Source organism: Nylanderia fulva, unplaced genomic scaffold (genome assembly GCF_048542155.1).
Source record: "Nylanderia fulva isolate GAGA-0341 unplaced genomic scaffold, ASM4854215v1 Scaffold6, whole genome shotgun sequence".
Classification (NCBI taxonomy): domain Eukaryota; kingdom Metazoa; phylum Arthropoda; class Insecta; order Hymenoptera; family Formicidae; genus Nylanderia; species Nylanderia fulva.
Window position 1 is genome coordinate 2,808,786 of NW_028190698.1, and position 26,394 is coordinate 2,835,179.

The following is a 26,394-nucleotide window of genomic DNA, read 5'->3' on the forward strand; positions in this document are numbered from 1 at the left end:
TCCAAAATAATAGATATCGTTTTTTTCAGAGAAGCGCTAAAGAATACTGTTTCCTTATCTACAAGGCAAATTAGTTTCTCGGATAGAGACTTAACATCTGGATTTTACGATCCGTGTGTCATTGCAGATCAACAGCGGCACCCATCAGCACCAGACAGTAACCGACTCCCCGTACGCGAAGCCCAACAAGGCCACCAAAAGCTCGCAGAGCCCACTGCCCGTCGGCGAGGGCACGCAGACCCGCGTCCACATCACCGAGACCCACACGACTCATCTCTATCAACCGGGAGAGAGCCAGCCCCTCAAACAGAACCAGTTGGATTCTATGCTCGGTAATCTTCAGGCCGACATGAGCCGCCAGGGTGTCAACACTACTCAGAAGGGATGCTGCAGCGCCTGCGAGAAGCCGATCGTGGGCCAGGTAGTCATCAGCTTACATCGTCAGCTGCACCGTATCTGAATCTTGAAAGTCGATCCCGGGTACTCCTCTCATTCTGTCTCTGACTTGATAACGTTGTTATTATGCAGGTGATAACAGCCTTGGGAAAGACGTGGCATCCGGAACACTTTACGTGTACCCACTGCAATCAGGAGTTAGGCACGCGAAACTTCTTCGAGAGGGAGGGCCATCCTTACTGCGAGACGGACTATCACAATTTGTTCTCGCCCCGTTGCGCTTACTGCAACGGGCCCATTCTCGATGTAAGGAACTTAGAATCGTTCTAGGAGCTTTCTCGAGGGAAAGAGTAGAAGTCGTAATGGTGGATTCTATAGTTACGGCCGTTTTCAGGGAGAGGAAGAGTAATAAAGAGGACTTAGCGCTTAGATATAAATCCTTGTCCCTTAACATATCCTCGAATTTAATTTTCCATCTTGAGATGAATAAATTTGAACTCGATCCAAAACTCGTTTATATGAACTCAAAATATCAGTTATTAATACTGAAAAAAAAAACTAAAAAATTTCATTCAATTAATTTATCAACTTGAAACTTTAATTGAATGGAGTCCCTTTTTCTAGATAATGCAAAGAGAGAAAGGAGAAAATCAATTATTAATCATTGTCTAAATGAGAGCAAATTTACACTAAAACGGTCGACAATCCATACTTGACGATATATACTTTCTTTCTCGAGTCCTCCAAATATTTCGAAATCATCGCGCAAATTCGCGGTTCAAAAATAAGGTTTCTTCCAGAAATGCGTGACCGCCCTGGAGAAGACCTGGCACACCGAACATTTCTTCTGCGCTCAGTGCGGCAAGCAGTTCGGCGAAGAGGGCTTCCACGAGCGAGACGGCAAGCCTTACTGCCGCGAGGACTACTTTGACATGTTTGCGCCTAAGTGCGGCGGCTGTAATCGCGCTATTATGGAGAATTACATATCTGCGCTCAACAGTCAGTGGCATCCGGATTGTTTCGTCTGCAGGGTAGGTATCGCGTTTGCACGACTAAGTCGATCTCAATCAAAAATTTTATTTTCAGTGCAAATTTTACAAGAGTTCATCAGCGTTTTCGCGAAAAATTGCAGGAAAAAAAGAACCTAAAAAAAAAAAAACACAATACTAAACTCTGACAATTACAGGATTGCAAGAATCCGGTCTCTGGAAAGTCCTTCTATGCGATGGAAGGACAACCGGTGTGTCCCAAGTGCGTCGGGGTGGACGACGACGAGGAAGAAGAAGAGCAGGAGGCGTAAAAAAAGTCCCGTCGTCGTCGTCGTCGTCGTCGTTTATTGTCGTCGTTTTATCAATTCCTCATGTCGAAGTCCCCGAATTTCTTTGTCGTCCAGCCACCCTACGATATACGTCGCCCCTTATATGCCCTCCGGCTCCATGAATGCGGAGCCGAACACCCCGCTGATCCTTCGACAGGTGATTTAGCGCTGGCGCTGAAGGAAAAACCGGGAAACGAGAAACGCCGATTCCGAGTCTCACCGTCGTCTCGATTCCGCGTCGCAAAATCAACACCTTCATACTCATTGCACACTCTTGCATTATTAGGGGGCATATTTTTGGCGAGTGAAGCTCGAAGTTCAAGATTGCTGCTTTTGTTTTCGATGCGCCTTGACATTGCACCGCAGCCCTTGACAATGGAAAGGAGAATTCGCTGTCGAGCTGCGCAGAGATGCTGTTAGCTTACTATTTGTGAGAAGTAAAGGAAATAAATTTCCCTCACTCGCTCATTCCCACCTTCTCTCCCCCCACCCCACCCCCCCAAAAAAGAAAAAAACAACCCCAAAACAAAAAGACACACACGAGAGTCGGCTGTACACGTATACACACAGCTACTCGAAGACGTTGCACGAGGCGCGTCTGGTGGCAACATATGCGAGGAAGAGCCAGGTTGAACGCTGCGACAATATCGCTGATGTATACTTACATTCCTTAAATTATTATAGTAATAACAGACGAATAGGATTGACATTAAAAACTCATAGGAAAAGTAAATTAATTTTGATTTCCCTTAATTAATTTATGTGTGTATATTTATATATAATTATATATATATATATATATATATACTTAAATTTATTTTTTAATTTATTATTTATTATTTAATTTATTATCTTTAAAAAAATGTTTAAATGATTAAATAAAATATGTGATATAAATACAAAATAATTATGCATTTTGTTAGTGTTATGTTCATTAAATTAATTGGAGCAAGTTAGAAAAATATGTAAATTATAAATTCGATTTATTTTTTCGGCTATTTATATAAAGGAAAATGATGAGCAGTTAACGAATACGGTTTTGTTAATATTTCCTTGCCATTAAATTCAAAATAATATTTGTTCCGTCCATAAGACTTATCGATCAATATTAAAGTAGTATAGTCTACTCTGATGTATATGCTACACTATATATAATACATATGTATATATATTATATATGTCTAGTGTATATACTATACTATATAGTATATGTGTATATACATATGTGTGTGTATATATATGTATATATGTATATGCAAATACGAAATGAATAATTCTGAGTCTCTATCTTTTTCTTGTATAATTTTTGAATATCTACAAATAATATGTTTTTTAAATTATTATTATTAATAGAGAAAACTCATTATTGTGTTTTATTTTTATTTCATCGAGATATTATGGTTCGATTATTTATTTTTAAAAGTCGGAAAGACTGGTAATTACAGATCGCTTCGTATATGCGTATAAATGATTGATAAAAAAGTGGACGTATATAGACGATACTCGTAAATAAAATTAGATATCATTATCTTTTTTCTTTTAATCTATGATTAGTGCAAAAGGAGATAATTGAAACAATAGTTTATATTAAAATTCAATTAATTTAAACTTCTGAAGCGGAGAAATAATAGAGGAAAAGGGAATTTTTTTAAGATAAATGTTTCGTATTCGAGAAAAAAATTAATTATTAAATAATAAGGAAATTAATGATTAATATTCGACCATACTGGCTCTTATTAATATTATTCTTCTTTATTAGATATGAAGTACACTACATTTCGACCTTAAGTTTAGGTCCTTTTCAAGTGCTAAAATTATAAAAAATCGATAGTTAGCGATGCAAAACTAAAGCTAAATACAAGTCTGTAACTATCGACCTTTTATAATTTTAGCACTTGAAAAGAACCTAAACTTAAGGTCGAAACGTAGTGTACTTCATATCTAATAAAGAAGAATAATATTAATAAGAGTCAGTATGGTCGAATTAATCATTAATTTCCTTATTATTTTTTAAACTCTCTCTGGCGAAGAATACAAATCTATTTTTAATTATTAAAATTAAAAACTGCTGATCCACATAAAAGTGGAAACTTATTTAGCACCAGCTCAATTAAATGTACTCGTATTATATGTATGTATATGTGTGTAATTTGCAGAAGCCGACTCATTGTCAATATATTCATGCATAACTATATACATTTTCCCATTTTATATAGTCACAGATATCGATATATTTATCTTTCATATAAAAAATAGCGGATTATATTTCCTTTTTCTTCTTAGGCAGTCTTTAGAATTCTATATCGTTAAAACTAAATTTTTTTGTAACGCTAATTTTTCATGCAATATTCTCAAATGCGTTTATTTTGTCGATTTGCAGGATTGCAGACAGAAGTTTCAGGGGGGCTCGTTCTTCGATCACGAGGGATTGCCGTATTGCGAGACACACTACCACGCTAAGAGAGGATCCTTGTGTGCGGGATGTCATAAGCCCATTACCGGTAAATGCAAACTTTTTTTTCAATTTTAAAATTCTCGAATAATTTTCCAATTATCTTATATTCTTTCTTTGTTTTAGGTCGTTGCATAACGGCGATGTTCCGCAAATTCCATCCCGAGCACTTCGTATGCGCGTTTTGCTTGAAGCAGCTGAACAAGGGCACGTTCAAGGAACAAAACGACAAGCCTTACTGCCACGGTTGCTTCGAGAAGCTCTTCGGATAAATGATTTGTCTCTCTTTCTCTTCGAATTATATATTTTGTAACATAATAACGAAACGAGAAGCAGTTTCGCGTTCTCGGTGCCGTTTTATTACTTTCTCTCTTTCTCTCGACGAAATACGTATACGGTATTATATACTTATTTGCTTTGATCGTCTATATAAAAGCGTTAGAGACGAGACTCACATTGCCTGAAAAAAATAGTCTTTTAGAGTTTCCATTTTTTTATAAATATTGATCTTTGAACGATTGAAATTGAAGGAATATTGTGAACAGAGAAATTTTAATTATTGAAGAGAGTACCGCAAAAATAGAAAAATCAGAAGATATCTAGAATCTATTCCCCAGTCACGATTGCCATTTTTAATCAAACTGACGAGTTCAAATTTTAATTTTTTTTTAGAGAAAAAGAAATTAAATTATTAAAGTTGTTATATATATATTGGAAAAAGAGAATATAAGTGGATAAAACCCCACTATTTGTTTAATAACGTAAACAAGAGAAATTTATTTCATAGAGAGATAAATGTGTACTTGATGTTAAAACCTTACGAGGAAATTTTTTTCCGTGAAATGTTCATTAAGAAAAATCGAATTGCCCGAGAATTATTAGATTTAATTCGGACGGAATTTGTTCTATAATTCTATGGAATCTTCGAATCTTTATAGAATTTTACATAACACTAGGTGTGTAACTACACAAGTTTGAGTCCCATCGTGTCATTTAAGGATCAATGAAAAGGAAGGGTGCTAAACAGTTTTTATCGTTACTAATAATTTGTATCGAGGTACTATCTAGTAAATATATGTATACGGTGTACTTGATCGAGCAGGTATTTGTACGACAAGCGGACTTTTGCCACCAAATATTTCCCTGATGAAAGCTCTTCCCATGCACGTGCGTTATAGATTTCGTATATTTATAAATATTTAAATAGAAGCAATATAGGATCAGAGTTTAACGGATATTACCGCGCGAATAGTATTACACAAATTTACTTATACCCCGCTATATACAAGTTTATTTACGCCTGAATCATATTGCCATGTAAAGAAAGAAATAATCAAGGGAATTATACATACGAAGGTAGCATGTGTACGAAGTGAACGAATCGTGTGTAAACGTGACGCTTCAGAGGACAAGGAACGAAAATAAATACATATAATGAGATAGACTATTTTCTTGAAGTTTATTTCATTTCCTGTTACACAACAGAAATCGAACATATATACATTGATAATAATGTCTCAAACATTTGTGTGTAAAAAATTTTCTGCTGAAATATATCGAATGCTAAATAGCCTGTAAATATAGGTTTACACACTGCACAACATCGAATAAATTAAGAAAAATCTATTTTCGTAAATATATACAGAAAAAGATATATATATGTGTGTATGTATATATATATACGGTCTTTTACGATTATCAAGTGGTAAGAATTAATTTTGCGTTATACAACACACTCAATTCGTTACAATAATTGTACATCAATTATGTGTGCTATCATTTTGAATTATGTAAGAGATTGTTGCCAAGAATCATGAAAAGAGAGAGAAAACAAATGTTTGAACAGACTGATTTTGTGTCTGCGGAATTTCATAATGTAAAAAAGATTTTATTAATCATAATTAACGCTGATCAATACAACTGTGCGCCATTTCTTTATTTCTCATAGACATTAAGAGAGAAATTTATTATATATTATATTAATTTCTATTTACAAAATATTTACAAAATGAAGGTTTCTTCTTCGGCATCTCTTTTATTTAAAGTGCTTATTATGAAACTAAATCGATCGACATAAATAACAAGTCAAAGCTTCTTAGTTTTTATTCAAATGGATTTGTTCAGCGTATTATAATGCTTTCTAAGAATGAAACTTTCTCTCTCTCCCCTTTCTCTTCTGTAAGTGCAAGTGTGTCAACCTCGCGATACCCTGCTTCTAAATCTCCCCGTATCACAGACGTAACGATCCGCCTCGGTGCGGCGCGCGACAGCCCGCCTCCGCGAGAACTGTCAGGCCAGCATGGGGAAGAGCTCGGTGAAGCTCTCGTGCCAGGGATCGGACAGAGCGTTGTTGGACAGACGTGGATCCGGGGAATCGTGCGACTCGTAACCGCCATCCGACAGATTGGCGGCGTAGTCCAGCTTCGCCGAGGAGATGCCGCAGCTGTCCGCGTCCGAGTGAACGTCGCTCATCGCGGGTGACATCGTGTCGGTGTAGGCCGGTGAGAATTGCGCCTGATAGCCGAGATGAGTGTTCAACGGGGGAACGACGAGGTGTGTCGCGACGTCGTTCTCTGTGCTGATGACCTCCTGCACGCACTCCTGGATGCCCACGCAGCCTTCGCTCTCCTCGCCCGGGTAGATGATCGTGATGGAATTGGTGGTCTCGTTGTAGGTGCCGTAGAGGGTGTGCTCGATGTCTGGTGCTGATTCCGATTCCTGTTTGATTTCGACCTCAGTCTTGATCGGTGCTGTGCTCTCTGCGTCACGGATCACGGATTCCCAATCAGACGTATCTGGTAGGTAGGAGACGGCGCTTATGCCTTCGCAGACTCGATCGGCTTCCACATCTTCTGATGCCTGCCCCACCATTGTTTCCGAACGGTCAGATTTTTTAAGAGGATCTTCTGCGATGTATAACTGCGGAACGGAGCGCAATCGACAAGTTATTAATAATGGGACAACGACTGAATCATCAGAAAGAACGTGATTGCAGAGTAAATGAATGAAAGATTTCGAATTTTCTCCGAGGATTCAAATTCTATTAATATTTCGTTTTATTTTATTCATCTCTGTACATTATGGCTAAATGAAATAGGATTAGTTTGTGTGTCGATATATAACATTTAAAGTTTCAAAAAACGCGTGCAATTTGTAAACTTGGAATTTCTTCTACCTCGGAGTATTTCATTCATCTCTGCATCACATTTAAATTATTAACAAATAATTAAATTAAGAAAATATAAAAAATCTTGACATCCATTTTTTTGTCAATATTTAAATATGTAGTGTTCAAAATTATCTGAGGGAAAAATCAAAATAAATAAAAACTAACGACTTAATCAAAGAATTACAAATTGTAAATTTAAATGATTCTAAGAGAATAAGCAATGTGTGGCTGCTTATTGACAATGTGCTTTAAACAAAGATAATAAAAGATGAATGTGAAGTAAAATGCACCTATACAGTGATTTCCAAAACTCACTTGCTCATCTGTTCTATGAGGTTTTGCTTCCCCTCCGATGTTAGCTTCTTGCATAAGGCTTGCGACCAGCTCTTCGAGTCGCTCGACGCATTTTTCGTCTGTAAGCAGTTCCTCGAGAGAAGGTAGAGACATAGGATCTTCAACAGGACGGTTGCTCTTGGGGTTAGCGTCGGGCACGATGCCGGCTGTGCTGGTCCACCCTGCGGCAGAGGGTAATTAGGCGATACTGCTGATCCCGGCAAAGGTCCAGCGCAGCCGACACGTGCCTGACACTCGGAGCAATACTGTTGTTGCTGATCTCCGCTTGTGTCCCTCATGTCCCTTTCTCTCCTGAGCCTCCTGGACTCGCTCATCAACGACTCGTTCTGCGATCTCAACACCCTGCATTCCTGCTCGAGCTGTTCATTCCTATCCTTCAGCGTTTTCACCGTCTCCTCGAGTTCATCCAACTTGGCCTTCTTGCGGTCCCGCGAAGTCTGAGCCGCTACGCGGTTCTTTAGTTTTCTGCCGGACGAAAAATAAATATTTAAAAATATGTTGCGTAATTACCTCTAATATATATATATATATATATATATATATATATATATATATATATATTATAAATAATTTTTATTTTAATTTTTTTTATGAATAATAAACCCGTAAATTATTTACACGAATTTTGCGGGAACAAAAATTGAAAAAATAAATTTTGTGCATCCTTTTTTTACTTAATTTTATTTAGAAAATTGTAATGAAACTATAAATATTAGATTGTAAAATACTTGGAAGAATTGACGTTTCCTCGCATTAAATTTTATTTCTCGCTACACGATAATGTAATATAATTTCTCGTTATATTGATACTTTTTCGATCAATATATTCTCTGTGTATTAGTGATAAGGAAAAATAGTCGTTGCTGCGTGACGCAATCGCGGGATAAAATTTATGGTTGTATTGTACTAACTTATTATTCTCAAACCGATAATTAATTACATGCGTATATATTTCGCAGCAACCACATTGACATAATTTGCATTTACGCCAGGCATAAGGCGAATACATTGTTAACATGCGAAAAAAATATTTTGCAAATAATTTTTCTCCATTCGCAGGAAATATATATATATACTTCATGTATTTTCTTAATCTTATCGTTTTGTGCCTACATTTTAATTTTAAATCTATAGATAATTTTCGAGGAATAATCTATTTGCTCGATAAATAAGATAAGTCTTATCTACAGCTGAGTAAATAAATATTTTATTTGTATGCGTGTATATTGAATGTTAAAAATTAAACTCCAATTCTTATCACAAAAAAGTGTAAAAGAGTTAATTAGTGAGTGAAGCAAGGTTGATACAATTACGGTAAAAATAAAAATTAATAATGTAAAAAAATGTGAATTCTTTATGTAATCATCTTTACATTGTCATATCTAACAGCCTGCTTTCTTTATCGTAAACCGCCCTATATATATTATGATGATCTCTTTATCGTAAACCGCCCTATATATTATGATTATGGATGCAACGTCATTAAATATAGATCAGTAAATAAAAAATTTTACTCTAAAGAATTTTTTTTTAAGAGAGCAATTCGAGAAATTAAAGATTTAAAAAATTTGATTCTCCGATATTTTTCATTTATATATTTTTTAAATTTATATATGTATATATAATATAAATATATAGTGTATATTAAATAGATGTTAATTGAAAGCTACAGAATCATGAAAATTGTTACTATATCATTATGAATAATTATTCGGAGATGAATCAAGCTACAAAAACGCGCGTCAAGAGAGGAAGAGATAAAATGAGATAAAAGAGATCAGTGAAACGAACAGATGACGTTACATTATGGAATTTGTACAGAAACAGTTGCATCAGATGACAGATTTTCCCTTACTTTCTTTGCATCTTCTCCTCCCACGTTAAATGATCCAATCGACGCTTTTTGCTGCGCGTGCATCCGTCTGTGTTTGTAATGAAAGTTGCGAAGTCATCGTCCGTGCGCATCTCTTCCTGTTTAGAAGACACCTGAAGAACCTTCCTCGCGTCCATCCTCGCTTTGTTATCTGTCAGAATCGACGCGCTGAAGTTCAGCCTGGACAATCCGCTGCGCGTCAGCTCGTTCACTTGAATCGTCTTCGAACTACCGCCCTTAGGCAAGGCGATGATGACACTCTTCGGGGAACTCATAATCCGCCATGCGACGACGCGAATCCTTCTCTCTTTCTCTTGTTCCTGGTGGTGAAACTCCGATGGAATTCCCGCGAATTTATTGTACAATAAAGTATGACGTAATGGCATACGCTCCTTCAAGTATCCTACACCACCGTTCGACGTCGACTGACAGTTCTTCGCATAATCGCGCGAACAAATAAATACACCTTCCACCTCGCCGGCTGACGCAACACTGACACGAGATCGCGCCGACCGCACGACGACGCGCGGAAACTCGCGCTTCGTCGGTCGCGCTCGGCTACCTTCGGCAGCGAACGTGGAGCGCTGCGATTAGTCGGACGCGAGCCAATCAGCGATGGTCTATCGCGATCTATCGCGGTCACAGCTAGGTACGCGCCACATACAATGTTAGGCGCGTCATTGCATGACGCTTTCCTCTATGTATGTAAATGAAAACCGCGGATTCTCAAACCACGGAATCTATTCGAGAATCGCGGAGTTATTTATTACTAAAAAAAAGAGACGCTCGCGTTAATTTTAATAACTGAGCGAAACGCTAAAGTGAAATATGTTTAAAAAATGATTTCGATAAATCTTTCGATAATCGATTCGTTAAGTTTTTTTATGAATACGATATCCCGAGTTTGAGTATCCCTGCCTTTTATATGGACTGTTTTTTCCTTTAACGGCATATCTGACTGTACACTCACTTCCTCCTATTGCTTCTAGGTTGCATCAGAATTGTTCTGACGCATTCAAGATGACTAACTATATGATAATATGATTCTATTCATGTTAAAATCAACGCGTAAACATACAAGAGGACTAATTAAATATGACGAGAAAGAGAAAATATGAATTAAATAATATAATATATAATATTTTTAAATGCAATTATTTTTGTTAACTTAAAGTACTTTGCAACATAAAAATATTTTTCAAAAAATTGAATTTTTCAATTTTAATTATCTGATGACACTAATTGCTAAATATATTCGATCGATTTACTGCGCATTTTCAAATTAAAAATATATTTTCGATGACCTAAATATAAGTTGGATTGAAAATGCGCAGTAAAAATACATTTCCTAATCTATCACAGTATAATTTGCTAATTTTTAAAAATATATGCAGTTGAAATTATAAAGACTTCAAATTAGACTCGCAATTAGAATTCTTGGAAGAGAAGAATATAACCCACTTTTAATTAATTAGAAACATCATTTATTTATCTCTTATCATATCCATAATCATGTCCATATTATACCAGCGATCCATTCAACACTGTTACAATGTGATTAGACTTGTGTGTGTAATTTATGTTAAAGTATTAAAATAATATAATTACATAATAAAAAAAATATGTATATTTATTTTCATATAATAATAGTCGCAGCGGTAATAATCGCGGCGATAAATATAATATAATGTAGTTTTAATTGGTTGTATGCATCGGGAAATTATACAGTACAGTAGCAACAACCGATAACCTCTGGTTTAATAGAAACTACAATAACAGTAACAACAATCATGACGACGACAAGAAGCATGTCGACGTCATTATTAAACCATAGTCGTTGCTGAGAAAACAGCAACAGCTTGTCATGCTGAGTCAATTTTGAGTAATCAGGATGAAAAATCTGATAATCGATATCAATATATATGTTGTTTTATTATTATTTCATTGGCAAAATATTCGAAGCAAAATTTAAAGAAATCTATGCAAAAAGTAAAAAAAAAACTGCTGTATAAAAATGCTTTTATAATTTTAACAGATTGTGTTAAAAATAAAGATAATGTTGGAAAGTTCTTTCTTCTTTTAGCTACTACATTTTTTCATCTTGAAGCGATACAATAGTCGATTATCAGATTTCACATTCGACATCGTTCCATCGTTCTCAACTTAATATTCCTATTAGTCGAATCCTATTATTAGTCGAATTAATGATATACAATTTTGCATGCGCGCGAAAACGCATAAATGCACTTGTTTATATACAACTTTTAGAAAAGATAGGCCGAGCCGCCGAAGGCTACAACATTCTCATTCTTTTTCAATTAAAATTATATAAATTGTTCCGCTAATTTGATTTTTAAAAGTTGGAATATATTTTTATTATTACTCTATGGATCCATGAACACATTAAAGTGCAATCATCATCATCATTATTATTATTATTAGATCATATCTTAAATATCACATTACTTCTTCCTTGATAATCAATTATGCATGTAATATTATAAATCGTACTTTTTTATTGCATCGGAAGATCCTATTTTAACACCCTCTCTCTCTTTCTCTATTAAGAAATGTAAATCTTTTGTTATATTAAGAGTTTATTTTATAAAGTCATCTCAGCTTGTTTTACAACACATGAAATAAAAATAATATATTTTCAAATATCTGTCATCTATAGATGTATATTTTTTTAAAAGATATATAGAAAAAAAGATATATTTTTAAAAAGATATATTTATATATCTTTATATATCTTTATATATATATATCTGCATGTTAGAATATCATCTTTCAGAACGCAAATTTAATTTGTAAAAATGGTGTCCTTTCAGACAATATTTATTTTTTTATTTATATATTTTAATATAATATACGCAGTTAAAAAGATTTTGAGTACATTTTGATGTAAGGAACACATGATTGGAACAAAGTTAAGATGTGTGCGTGAACAAGAACTTCACTTTCTTATAAAAAACGATATAGCCTTCGACTCGACTCGATTCGAGTAAGATATGGTTCGCATTTCTACAATGAAGCGTCATCTCATCTATCTCGTCAATCTTAATTCGCTATTTTCGCAGTTCGGGCGTATTAATTCTCATACTACATATATAATTCGTTTCACACTAATTCGTGAAAGTTTATTGGCATACTTGACCAATTGGCACACTTTGCGTTCGCTCATCAATTTCAGAATAGAAGAATGTTAAACGAACATCGAACAATCAAACGTTAAAGTGACGCGAATCGATGGCTATTTATAAAGAAATCACATTTTTAAAAAATTGTTCTAAAAATAGCAATTAAATCTGAATCTAAGCTTCATCGAGTCGCATCACCTTTACATATTTGGATACATTTTTTCGATATCCGATACGCGAATTACGCTTCGTTCTTCCGATCATCATCCGATGCATAACAAAAGTTAGCGCTATTTACAAGTAAAAATTAAAAGTAGAATTTTTATAAAATTTTCCTACGTATATTGTATCTCAATACATTTCTTAATCCTATCCTAATCTTTCTCCCATTTTTCTACGTTTATATTGGTACATATTGCTTCTCAACTAAAATGGGATTTTGGTTCTAGAATGAAATGAGGACATGTTACGCTTCATAATAACTAATTAATTAATTAGCAGCATTGATCTTCGTTCTTTATAATCGCATTCTACAGCAGAAACATTTTTTCAAATCATTTTTCAGTCTATCAACCGAAGCAGCTTTCGATTTCGAGGCGCGACACGTCCCGCATTTGTAATTAATTACACAAGAAAACTCGATTCTGCAACAAGGACTTAAAAATATCAATTGTAGCAAAATATTATTGTACAGAGGGGACCAAATAAATTCGCCCGCGGCTTTTCGCGAGTGTCGAAAGAATTCAGCTCCCGATCGGAATCCTCCTCCGATGCGCTGAATCATACCAGATTTCGGTCCAGCAGGACCGCCGAGCAGATCCGGGCCGATTTGCAGCAGACTCGCGGCGGATCCGTCGTAGTCGAAGCCGTCGAAGGAGACCATCGCGGACGTCGTGGGCGAGATCGTCGTGGGCGTCGTGGATCCTCCACCGTCGCCGCCGCCTCCGGTGAACGGGCCGATCAGATGTTTCCTGGTGTCCGGACTGAGATGATCCGGCAGGGAGACGATGTTGTCCGCGTTCGCGCACTGCGGTATCAGCTGATTGTCAACGTTCACAGACAACGGCGTCGTCAGGTTCCTCGATAGCACGATTGGCATAACGCGAGAATTCATGAGAGGATCCTGAAAGAGAAAGATTAGCGCTGATTAGAACTGTCATTTTTGACGTTTCCGTTTAGGAAAATTATGGAGGAGAATTATCAAACGGTTGGAGAACCGCGTGGGCTTTTGAGAGATAAAATATTCTCTCCTTTTATATAAGGAATTGATGAAGATAAAATATCTTTTTTTGAGAGAATAATTAATAATAATAAATAAAACTATTATAATTAATAATAATAAATAATGATAAATAATAATAAATAATAATACAAAATAAATTAATAATAATAAATAATTAATTTTTAAATATTGGCAAATGAGTTTGTTTCTTGTGGTCGACTTGAGAAAAATATTAAAAAGGATGCTGCGTTTCGCGAGAGGAAATTAAAGATTGAAGGAGGGGGAGGGGGTTGATCACGTGGTTAATAAATCATAACACGCTTTCTCGATAAATCTTTTTTTTCTAGAGAGACATTTTAATCGTTGACGGATGTAAATGAATCGAATGTCAAACAAAGCGATCATAACTATCGCACTGTGCGATCTGTGATGTATATTTGACGTAAATAAGTCTCATATAGATTGCAATAAAAAAGGAGGACGATAGCAACCCCTGAAAATCGCGGTTCTTCGCTCAAACAAACAAAGAATTTAAAAATAAATCATATGCATATCCAAAAATCAATAATTAAATCAACATATCTTTTTAGTTACTTGATAAAAATTATTTTACTTTTCGATGTTGAGTACTTGAATAAGTAAAAAAACTAATTAAAATTATGCAAACTTATTCGAGAGAAAGATGTATCTCGAGATAGAGCAGACAAATAAATTAAATTGATATTTTGTTCAAAATATAGCATCTCTCTTTTTATATTTTAGACAAAATATAAATTATACTTCCATATATATATATATCTAAGTAGTATTTTTAAATTCTTTTTTTTTTTTATTTAAAAGATTCTAACTTTAAACTTTTGATTATCGGAAGGATAATCTTAAGGATAGTATAAAATCATATATGTGATCACACATTAGAAGATGGTGATCTTTGACGATTTGATGATAAAATCGCGGAACGACGATGGATGGTTGAGGAAAGACGGTAGGAGGAAACGAAACGCAGCTGATCAGGTGATTCGATGTTCTATGTATTTTCCATAACATTCAACAATTCCATATACTTTGCAATTTGTGTACATAACGTGGCTCTAAAGTACCGCTCGTTTAATCCTAGAATGCACTCCAAAAAATAACTCTTTATATAATATATATATATATATATTTATATAAATCTCTAACAAAAAACGCATATACAGTTCTAGAAATATCATAGTAAATATCAACTTACAGGTCTTTCTCTTTCTCTCTCTCTTTCTTTCTCGTCACCTACATTAATTCTTTGTATTTATCTCTAATACGAGAAAAAGCGTAATTATCGTCTAAATTATTTTCTATATATATATATATCTTCCGCATCTAAGATAAACATCGAATGCGCAGTGCATTTTAGGATTAAACGACCGAGCGAAACTACCTCGCTCGCTTATGTCTTCGACTCGCAACAAACTCTGTTTGCACCTCCTTCTTCTCTAAATCTTCAACTTTATACTTTCCCCTCTACTTTGCTATCTTAGACGTGATCTTCGGACTTGCGGACGCAAGCTCGAGAAACAAGCAAACGTATAAAAAGTAGGAAGGACTCCCATCGGTTCGAGATCACGATCAGATACTAACTTGCCGCCTCCTCGCGTCTGGATCTACATTTTTTATCTCGCGAAAATCGATCGCCAGCCCTGCTTTTTGTTGCTTCGAATCGCGCGTGAATTTTATCTATATCGCTTTCCGTGAAAATTAAGTAACCGCGGTTTAATTGACTTTAGACGATGTTTATAACGCGAGATATAATCATGCACCGTGTAACATCGCGGCACGTTTACATTTAATCAAATATCTATCTAGCGAATAAACATACGTCGTAGCCGACCTGACAGAGTCTCATGTGTTTGATCTCAATCTAAATCAAAGTTTTCTCTCGTGATTCGAAGGAACTTTGACATTTCTGTGTTCACGAAGCACAAAGTTTGCAGTTAGAATTACACGATTTTCAAACGCCTTCCAAATCCTAACGCCCAAGTTCTCTCTAAACGGATTCTATTTTGAGCTCCTCGGAGAGACCGCATTTCCGGAATTCCAAATATTTTCGCTATATTATCGAGAGATCACTTTTTCTCGCCTCTGGGAGTATCAACGACGACGAAATGGCAGCTAAAAGGAGGCGGTTCCTCAGACTTTCGTCAGGCTACGTTAGGCCCTTTCACGCGTTCGCGATATTCCTCGCCGTCGGCTTCGGTTTCATCAAGCAAACGTATCCCGCACTCACATCGCAGCCGGAAACCAGGAGATTCATTAGCACGCTGCTGCCACCGCAGGACGGATTCCGATTACGGCTCGTCGCTCCGATCCTACTTAGGCCGTCGCCAACGCAATTTCCGCCTCCTCCCCCGTGATCGCCCTCCGTGCCGACGATGTCGATGATGTCGTTGAGAACGCGGACTCGTTGCTTGGAAGCGTTGTCCCCGCGACGACGTTCACCGCCGCCGTCGATGGACAAGGACGACGTCGTGTGCGACGACACGATGCACGGTATCTGGGGTGATACGAGGCGGCGCAGAAGCTGGCTGTTGCAGGTGTTGTCGAGACCCGATGGCTTTTTGTAGAACGTCGTCGACGGTCGCTGCTTCGTCAACAAGGTGCTGTCAAAATTTACTCGCTCGAAAGGCGAGTTCTCGCACTTGAGACGCTTGTGCTCGTTCTCAGAGTCCGCGTTGAGTCCGGAGTGGATGCGCTTATTATTAGGACGGTCGGTCCGTTCCTGATTGGAGGACCATCGAGCGGACTCGAGGATTGTGTCTATTAAATTAAAGCGAGTCAAAATAAAAGTTTCATTAGATAATAAGAATAAAAAAGGCGCGTGCCAGAGAGAGAGAAAGAGATTGAAAATATGCTCGCTCACTTTTCTTAGGTATCTGTCCAAAGAGCGGATTCATCAGACCTCCGCCGTGATCGTTGTATCGCCGCGATACCGCTTGATCGGTTCGCAACAGTTGCGCCAGACTGCTTTCGGATCCTCGCTGCTCTCGATCGTCGAGTAGCCTGTCGGAGAAGAAACAACAATTATGTAAACTCGAAAAAAGAAACCGTATTTATTTCGCATCCGATCTGAAGATCTTTCATTTAGTTCCAATTGCGACCTACCACTTTGAAGATCCTTTATCGGAAGACTGAGACCCCCACATGACCATGTCATCACTGATGAGCAGCTCTAACGTCTCGTCCTGATCCGACATCGGAATATAGGGCGCTCTGAGAGCCATCTCGTCGTCTCCTATACTGTCGCTGATACCTAACATAAGCATCTCGTCCTCGGAAAACCCATCCCCGCCGCTACCTCCTGTAGGACTGCCTAACGAGTCCATGCTGCGCTCAGGACTCTGCGAAATAACCATGTTGCGTTTATTAATTACATATAATAACTTTTTTTTAATTTTTTATTAATAACATATTATAATACAATTAATAACATATAATAAATATTCGCTTCGTTAATGAAATAAAATGCTTACCGTAACATTATAAGCAAGAAAATAAATATTTATTTTCATTTAATTAATTCAATTCCAACGTGACAAAGGAATCGCTCTTAAAAGAATATAGATCCTCTTTAACTTGTCCAGGATCCAACGATCGCTTACTTGTCGATATTTTGATAAGGACGACGACACGGTGTTCGGATCGATACCGCAAGGACTTCCAGGCGAATCGCCGTACATGAAGGGATCACTATCGGCTAGACGACTGGTCGTGTTCTTGATCTTGGAGGTGGTGCTCAACTTAAAATCTGCTTCTTTAAGAGACTCCGAGAGATCTGTGGACCGCAGTTCCGGCGTCAGGGTGTCACCTGGACTTAGCAGGGGACAACCGTAGTTGTCGTTGCCGAGGATAAACTCTTCTAGCATATCTGACAGAAAGGGAGGGTCCTCGAGAGGCACGCATACGTCGCCGGCCGTGGGCGCGAGGTGTGTCAGGTCCTCCGGCTCGTCCTTCAACACTGAAACACGAAGAGGATCCGACTTAGCAAATGGCACTCTTCCTAATCGTTTATCGCACTCTGGATGATTGAATATTGATAATGAACTATGATGAAATTCAAAGTATTAGTTCTCCTGATCAATTATTTATATTAAATTTCATTTAGCTGAATTAAATCGAGCAATAAAATTCAGTCAAAGATTAAAATTTAAAAAATTGTAACATAATTTGATATCTCTCTCAAATATCTACCAAATCATGCAATGAGCTATTAGAATGATAAATAATTTTCATAGTCATCTCAAGCGTCATATCTACTCTGTTTTTTATAAACATTTGCATTTTCTCCCCTTTCTTCAAAAAAATATATTATCCGTGGATGTGTTCGCGATAATTCCCCAATTAATCTCTTTCTAGATCTTCTAAAAAAAATTAAAAAAATTCCTTGGCGAAAAATACGCACTGGTAAGACCCGGCTGATCCTCGCTGAAAGTCAGGAAGCCCTTGTTCATGTCCTCGGTGCGAGGCGCGAAGATACTCGCTGTAGCCGTCTGCGGAGGCGGTCGACACGATAACTGTGACTGTTCCTGCTGCTGCTGTACGAACAGATGTTTGGTGACCGCCTGCGGACGATCACGACGTCCGGCGCTGTCTGAGGAATCGCGCTCCACCGCCGGTTTACCCTGAAACCAAAGATTGTATGATCGATCTAGAGGGGAGGAGGCCAAGGATGCGTTATTATGGCTCGAGATAAGAGCGATAGCCATCCTAGAACTTGCATTGCGCGGCGCTTAATCACGCTTTTAATTGTAATATTTGTATCAACGTCACTTCAGAACTCTCTTTCGGTATTTTTACATAATTTGGAATATTGTTAAATAATTAGATCCTTTTAATAAAAATTGTTCGCCTTTAAAATATTGTTATAAAATATTGTATCAAAATTAAAAATTACTTTAATAATATTTTATTTTTGTTTTTATTAAGAAATTATTAAAATATCGTGCAATAATTGCAAAAAAATTAATAAGACTGAAATGATGTTGGAAGTTTAATTTTGCCTTCTTGTCAATATTGTATCTGATCCAGTAACAAATCTCTTTTTTTTTCTCTCATGTGAATTCGGTTACGTCGTTTTTCCAAAATGCGAAAGATTGCAGTGCCGTTTATTTTTACCACTACTTTATCATTCTGAAATGATAAGAGAAGTAAGCAATGGGATTACGGCATCGATAAGCGATGGTGACCCGACAAATTATCGCCAATAAAAAATAATCCAAGATTAGAAGTCAATTTAGAAAAAAAAAATATCTTTTACTTTACCTGAAATAAGAATTGTGATCATATACAATAATTAATCAGAATAATTTTAATTGTATCTATCTTGAGACTAAATAACGTCATTCGATAGTACAGTCTACAAAATTGCAAAGAAATGTTGTTCTTAACAATTTTTCACAACTTTAAGGCTGTTATCATTTTAACAGTCTGCAATTAATTTTATTATTAATAGTTGGGCCAGGTTATTTAATTATTAAGAGTCAGATATTAGGTTCAACAAAATTGTTTTTAAAAGAATTCCTCTATACCTATTTTTGTAATAATTTATTTGATCATAACAAAGTAAGAAAAAGAAATTTAAAAATAATTTTGTTGCACCTAATATCTATCCCTGTGACTCTATCTTTTTATACCCGAATGTGCATTTAATTAAAAATCTAAAGCCGAGACAAAAAAATTCTGAAGAAATTCGTCCGAAACGTCAATCTTACCTCTAATAAAAAGGGTGTCCTGGCGAACGCCGGCCGGCAGCAGTCCGATCGGTCTGCCGCTGCCGGCTCGTCGTTCTCCTTCAGAGAGTCGTCGATCGGCTTCGGGGCCTCCTTGGGAACTCGCAGGGACGTCTTCTCCTGGGTCTGCTTGGGCAAGATGTCGTTCCTTCCGTTCGCCGAACGGAAGATCGACGCGGTGACGGCGAGCGGTCGATCGTCGCTCCTGGATTCGTCGTCCTGGACGATCTTCTCGTCGTCGTTCGTCAGCACCGTTTGACAGTCCGAGTCCGACGATCCCTTCGACTTGGCGAGATTGGCGCCGCTGTCACGCGCGGTCAGCTGGCGCACGCTGTACACCTCATTTTCGTGCTCGATCCCACTGTAACCAAAATCACGAGCCGCCGGCGTGGATAACGTGCCCTCGACCTGGGACTGACTCAGTTAACCCGAAACTTGGAACTTGCTTAGCAACTTGGAAACGGTAAGCAAAGACACGCGGAGATATGGTGAAACTTCAGAACTTGTCAAAGTTGGAAAAAAATATGTATAGAAATATTGAAGAAATTTTTTATAACAAATATTTTAATAAATTTGTTAAATTTTATTGGAAATATATATAATCTTATATACATACAGGGTGTTCTAGAATTATTGTAAAATCTGTTAATGGCAGATTCCTGGTATCATTTAGAGATGATTTTTCCCAATTTTTGCTATCATGTATTTTTTGTAACTAAGCCTTAAATTAAAATTCTATTAAAGTAAACTCTACTTGAGATTTACTAAAGAATGTGGTTTTGTTAATGCTTAATTTACAAAAAAAAACCTTTATTTTCAATCACTCATAACTTGAAAATAATTGGTACCTCGACATTTTCGTTGAGAAAAAATCATCTCCAAATGATATCAGGATCCATTCTGCCATAAATAAGTTTTACGATAGTTCTGGAAGACTCTGTATATAATTTAGAAATAATTTTTTTTAGAAGAGAAAACACGAAATATACGCAACACATACAACTTGTATAATAAAAATAAAGAATAAAAAAAATAATGAAATAATTACAAATTCGAGAAAAATTATATGAGAAGAGACAGAAAAATTTATACAAATTAAGTCAAGTTTTGAGTTAATTAATCAGAAAAATCGAGCACACGTGTTTAGAAGAAACAATCCTTCTCTTCAATTCAAAATATAGTAGACTACACTGAGAGCATTTTCTCTTTTAGAATTTACCTTGAAAATCATGATAATCGTGGGACAATATGATATTGGACGAATCTTATAAGAGTTTATCTGATCAATATTTACCACAATAAAAAAATATTAATATCTACCTCAACAAAATAGGTAGTAAAATTAATTAAAGATATTTTATATCTCATTGTGGTAGACTTAATATTTTTTATCGTAGTTAATATTAATCAGAGAAAGTCTTAAAAAATTCTTCCTTTATTGTCCCACGATGACCATGATTTTTGGGGTAAAAGTTCTAAGAGAAAATTCTTTCTATGCAAGATAAAGCAAAAAGTAAACGAGACTAGAGCTGAATGAGGATATCGAAACGAGATATCGAACGCACACGAGCTGATAATAATTGTTTATCTCATTATCCTCACCGTTACAATCGTAGAGCTCAAAAAACGTACAACGCCGAGTGCTTAGTTAAAATTCCTTTTATCGACTAGTGTTTCCTTATCTAACGACGTTACATCGAACGATACATCGCGTTACGACACATAGCGCGATATGTAGACCCAGATGTATTTATCACGCGTGCATACGCATGACACGATCCGAAAACTCGCACGACACTCGCCTCACACAAAACGTACCGTACGTACCCACGTGGATGTGTCTATTCTACTTGTCATTCGGCGACGCGTGGGATATGCGTCAGCTGTCACGAGGTGCACGTGACCTAAGAAAATTTTAAACAGACCGTCGAGAGATGATTTGAGCCGGAAAAAACATCTTTCGAAAGCGACGAAACAGCTGACCCAAATATTATGTTTACTAAAATCTAATAATGGTTGTTCTTTTCAAACGATAAATTTATTTTATTATATAGAGATGTGCGTGTATATATATATATATATATATATATATATGTATGGAATTTCAATGATAAATATGTATCAATGAATTTTCATCATGTGATCAAATCAAGAGGTATATATGATTTTTCAATAATTTTATAAGGCTATATATAAATATCAAATAATGTTATTTTTTTAAATTATAAATAATATAATTATTAGTTTATTACACAATTTTTTTTTATAAATTAACCATGACTAGCTAAATAATCATATTAGTTATAACTTGCAATGTAAAGAATAATTCTGATCTCTCCTTTAGTAATTCACTCGTGAAATTTCTTGGGAAATATTTTTCCATTTCGTATATCGATGAAAATTTACGACCCTATATTTCGTAAGCTCTTATACATATCTCATATATATGTTTTTCTTATATATTCAGTTATCTCTTAGCGTCTAAATTTATGCGTATGTCAAAGTATTTATTTCTGTCCTCATGCATAAATATGCATAAGAACAAGGTAAACAAAAAGAAATGTAAATTTATAAAAAATTAATATTTCTTTATACGAGATGCTTACATAGATTTTGAAAAATAATGATTTTCAAGATAAATTGATCAATCACGTTGAAGTCACTAATTTTTTATCATAACATGGAGAGTTATATCATATGCTATTAATCTTCAGATTATAATAGTATTTAAGACTATAAACTTTTGATCATGCAATCGTACACGGAGAGAATTTTCTCTTAGAATTTATCCTGCAAATTATGGTAATCGTGAGACAATATTCGAAGAATTTTATAAGAGTTTCTCTGATTAATATTTTCCACAATAAAAAATATCAATATGTACATATAGTAAATTTTATTATGTATATAGTAAAATTTATCGAACATATTTTACATCTTATTGCGGCAGATATTAATATTAATATTATAAGAAATATTAATATAAATTAATATTAAATTAAATATTAAGTAAATTCACTAGCTAATTGTGCAACAATATGGTATTGAAAGAATTTTATAGTTTCTCTGATTAATATTTTTATGACAATAATAAATTTTACTATGTGTACAAAATTTATCGAACATATTTTATATCTTATTGTAGCAAATATAATATTATTTATTGTCATAAAAATATTATATTAATCAGAGAAACTCTTATAAAATTCTTCCAGTATCATATTGACCCACAATTACCATGATTTTCAGGGTAAATTTTAAGAGAAAATTCTCTCTGTGTAGAAATGTAAAATAATGAACAATCTCGCTTCAAATCATTCATTCGAACTTTTTTCTTTCCCCTTAATTACTGTACACCTACATTCATTGACTTCTGTACTTGCACACACGTCACTATTTTTATTTTTACCGCCCTCGTGAGTTCCGAACCATTCAACGTTCACCCGAACTTTCGTACTCTCTGACAATATTCTCGTATATATATCTCTCAATACATTCTACCTCTCTTTCCGCTCATTTGGATCCTCTCATTCTCTTTCTCTTTCAGCTCGCGCAAAGCAGAAGCTCGTTGTAATCACGAAGAGCCGCTTATGTAATCAGCTCGTGACCGCCGATCGGCTTTTTCCGCTGCGGCTATTTTTCGCGCTTTGTTTTCGAAATGTTTTTTTTTAAGTATGTCTCATTAATGCATCGTGACGTTTATCTCCTTTCCGACTTAGAGAATTTTTTGAGGAATGATGAAACGATGGTTACGTTAAACTGCTCCGAAAATCTAATTTTAATCTTAGTTAATTTAGGAGATTATTTCATAGATTCATCCTGTAGATAAAGATTCGATAATTGATAAAAAACACGCCTCACGAGGTAAAATTAAAAAAAAAACTGTTGTCTTGGACTACAACGATATCGATACGACGATCTCTTACGTCATACGTATTACGTTTATGTATGTATATGTGTATATAAGGATATAATTGTTACTGGAAAGCAGTTGATTCATCAACCTGTGCGAATTTTTTTATAAATAGTATCAATTGTGCTATTTTTAAACATGATTGTGTGACAAGATTATAATATGACATATCATTTGCGCTAACACGCAAGAATTAAAATAAAAAAAAAATATTTTCAATGCGAAAAAAATATTAATAAAAAAATAAAATAAAATAAATTATGAGATGCAATGACATTCTAATTTCTGCAATTTGTACGAGATGTTTCGTAAACAGAAAAAATAAAATTTCTCGGTTTTTATTTTTCATATTTTTCTGTTTCTTGAAGAAAAAAGCTGAAAAATATTTTAGAGTATAATTAATCATTCAATGCCGTGCTTCTTCGGTATTATAAGATTCACGAACTCGCTTACGTAGGCACGATTACGCCCATAGTTTTCTTCGATCACACAGTTAAAGTTAACCTGACCTTAACCCTGAAGATAACCCGAATGTTATATCGGATCGGTCTAAACAACACACAAATGTCTCTCTCGTATGCACTCGTGCACACAACTTTAACTTTTCTAGTACTCGTGACCCTGAAGAGCTTCGAATACTTACAGCAATTCAGCACTTATTTATTAGAAAGAATTATTCGCTTGCTCGAGCAAGTGCTGAATTGCTGTAAATAAATTATGTCTATTAATTTAATTATTTTGCGCACTATAGGGAAAATATAACACAATTATAAGCTTCTATTATAGAAATTTCACCTACACAGAGAGAATTTTCTTTCAGAATTTACCCTGAAAATTATGATAATCGTGGGACGATATGGTAAAATTAGAAGAATTTTATCAGAGATTTTTCTCTGATTAATATTTACCACAATAAAAAATATTAAATATCGACCAAAATAAGATATAAAATATGTTTGATTAATTTTACTATGTACATTATATTACTTACTATATTAATATTTTTTTATTGAGTGCTAAATATTAATCAGAGTCTTATAAAGTCTTATAAAATTCTTCCAATACCATATATGTATTATCCCATGATTTTCAAGATAAATTTTAAGAAAAAATTCTCTCCGTGCATTAATATTTGTTTTTGATTAAATAAAAAAAAATTCCTCTCTTTCTCTCTTCTAGTAAGTAAAAACTTAGTATTTGATTTGTATATGTATAAAATTTCAAGTATCATATATATATATATAGAATCGATTAAAGTTTCCTCTACACACGATTAAAATTTCTTTTCTAATTTAATCATTGAAGAGTCATTAAAAAGAGAGGAGCATTCTTAAAAAAAGATGCGTTACGTCAAATTTAATTTACTATTCGCGACGTTGACTCGAGATGTTATTTTCGACGATGTGATCTTATTAATCCACATGTGTAGGATTATATATAGAGAATTTGTTTACGTCTCTTTCCCGATCAGAGATTCGCAAAGTTCGATGGTGGAATCATTCGTCGCGAATCTACGCGGAGGCTAAGTGACTTTAACCGGTCGCAACAGCCCGGTAATTGCCGCAAATTGATCCCAATCCCAGCGGATCCCAAATGCATGCAAGTGTGTGTGGTGGTGCGTAAATCACGTATGCGGGCACTAGGCCAACTTTAATGCACATTGTATGAGCTGAAAATCTACTCGAATTAAGGAATGAACGAGCAAATACATTATTTAAGTGACCCGCACAAATTTCAATATGGCTCATAAACACCGCAATTATTTTTACAAGAAAAACATTAATTAAATAACTGTAAGACTTGCTTTTTTCCGAATATTCCCTTTTTAGATATATCATTGTGTACTTTTATATATTATATGTTTATATGTATATTATATTGAATTTTTACAATGATAAAAATCATATAAGTGTTTTGTAAAATATTATAATATAAATTAAAATATAAAATAATGAAAATAATAAAGACTAAATTATATATTTACTTAAAAAAAATGAATAAAATTTAAATTAAATAAGAGAAAATATAGATTCGAGCTTAAACACATAATACAATAATATACTCTCAAACGGATATCGATGCACATAAATTACAGACACAAATAAATCGAGTCGTAATGTTTACGATTTCTGCCTCATTGTATTCATATCAATCTCAATTTATGACGTTTGTCGTAATTTTATGTATATAATATACATAACACACTTGACGATCCTCCTTCTTTCTAAGTGATGCACAAAATTAAAAATCAGTCCTTCGTTCGCGACCTCTTTTCCACATTTTTTCATAATTATTCCTATTTCGTTTAATTCCTGCGCTTCATTTTTCCTCGTCGACAAGAATTCGCATTTGTTGTTAAATAAAATAGCCACATTTATTTCGTTCGCGTGATTAGACTTAATTTCAATAAGGAAGCTTCAAAACGACGCGCTGAACCGCTTCTTACAGGATAATTGAATAAGTCTTTCTTGGTGCAAACAAATGTATAGTCGCGAGACACTTTGAAGCGATAAATTGCATCGAGTCAATGCACTTTCGACTGTGTTGAATTTTTCGAAGAGCTGAAAGATAATTGAATCATTCTTCCGGATGAAAAGGTGGAATAATCGTAAAATTAACTAAAAAATTGATGGATTTAATTAAAATCGAGGAATTTGCGAATTAAATTTTCAAGACCGAACATGAACTTTTCATAAAGAAATGTTGTTCTCGATTTACTTGCGAAATCGATTAACAAGTAGTTTAATATCTGAAAAACATCTAATGATGTTGCAATGGTGAATATATATTATCTT

General features: G+C 35.1%; 3 protein-coding genes across 8 annotated transcripts in view; 1 reads left to right on the top strand and 2 right to left on the bottom strand.

The window, feature by feature from the left end:
• Window positions 1–5,613, top strand: part of Pax (paxillin) — a 39,201-nt gene extending 33,588 nt beyond the window's left edge. For 5 of the 6 annotated variants that reach the window (XM_029316065.2, XM_029316043.2, XM_029316058.2 and 2 more), the window contains 5 exons: window positions 128–421; window positions 529–702; window positions 1,197–1,427; window positions 4,095–4,215; window positions 4,293–5,613. In XM_029316065.2, the coding sequence (XP_029171898.1) occupies window positions 128–421; window positions 529–702; window positions 1,197–1,427; window positions 4,095–4,215; window positions 4,293–4,438 (966 nt within the window). In that variant the 3' untranslated portion in view covers window positions 4,439–5,613. Of the gene's footprint in view, window positions 1–127; window positions 422–528; window positions 703–1,196; window positions 1,428–1,582; window positions 2,448–4,094; window positions 4,216–4,292 lie in introns of those variants that run through there. The other variant, XM_029316073.2, reaches the window with a different exon arrangement.
• A 1,300-nt stretch (window positions 5,614–6,913) lies between these two features.
• Xbp1 (X box binding protein 1) lies at window positions 6,914–10,070 on the bottom strand. Its single transcript, XM_085487865.1, has 3 exons — window positions 9,545–10,070; window positions 7,651–8,154; window positions 6,914–7,085 (listed from the first exon to the last, which is right to left on the bottom strand). The coding sequence occupies exons 1-3, from the start codon at window positions 9,946–9,948 to the stop codon at window positions 6,983–6,985; spliced, it is 1,011 nt and encodes a 336-aa protein (XP_085343991.1). The 5' UTR covers window positions 9,949–10,070; the 3' UTR covers window positions 6,914–6,982.
• A 3,347-nt stretch (window positions 10,071–13,417) lies between these two features.
• sima (HIF-1 transcription factor component sima) overlaps window positions 13,418–26,394 on the bottom strand; it is a 41,843-nt gene continuing 28,866 nt past the window's right edge. The window contains 8 exon segments of the mRNA XM_029316102.2: window positions 13,418–13,506; window positions 13,508–13,825; window positions 16,188–16,717; window positions 16,821–16,960; window positions 17,063–17,298; window positions 17,560–17,915; window positions 18,360–18,579; window positions 19,669–20,047. Of these exon segments, the coding sequence (XP_029171935.2) occupies window positions 13,483–13,506; window positions 13,508–13,825; window positions 16,188–16,717; window positions 16,821–16,960; window positions 17,063–17,298; window positions 17,560–17,915; window positions 18,360–18,579; window positions 19,669–20,047 (2,203 nt within the window). The 3' untranslated portion in view covers window positions 13,418–13,482.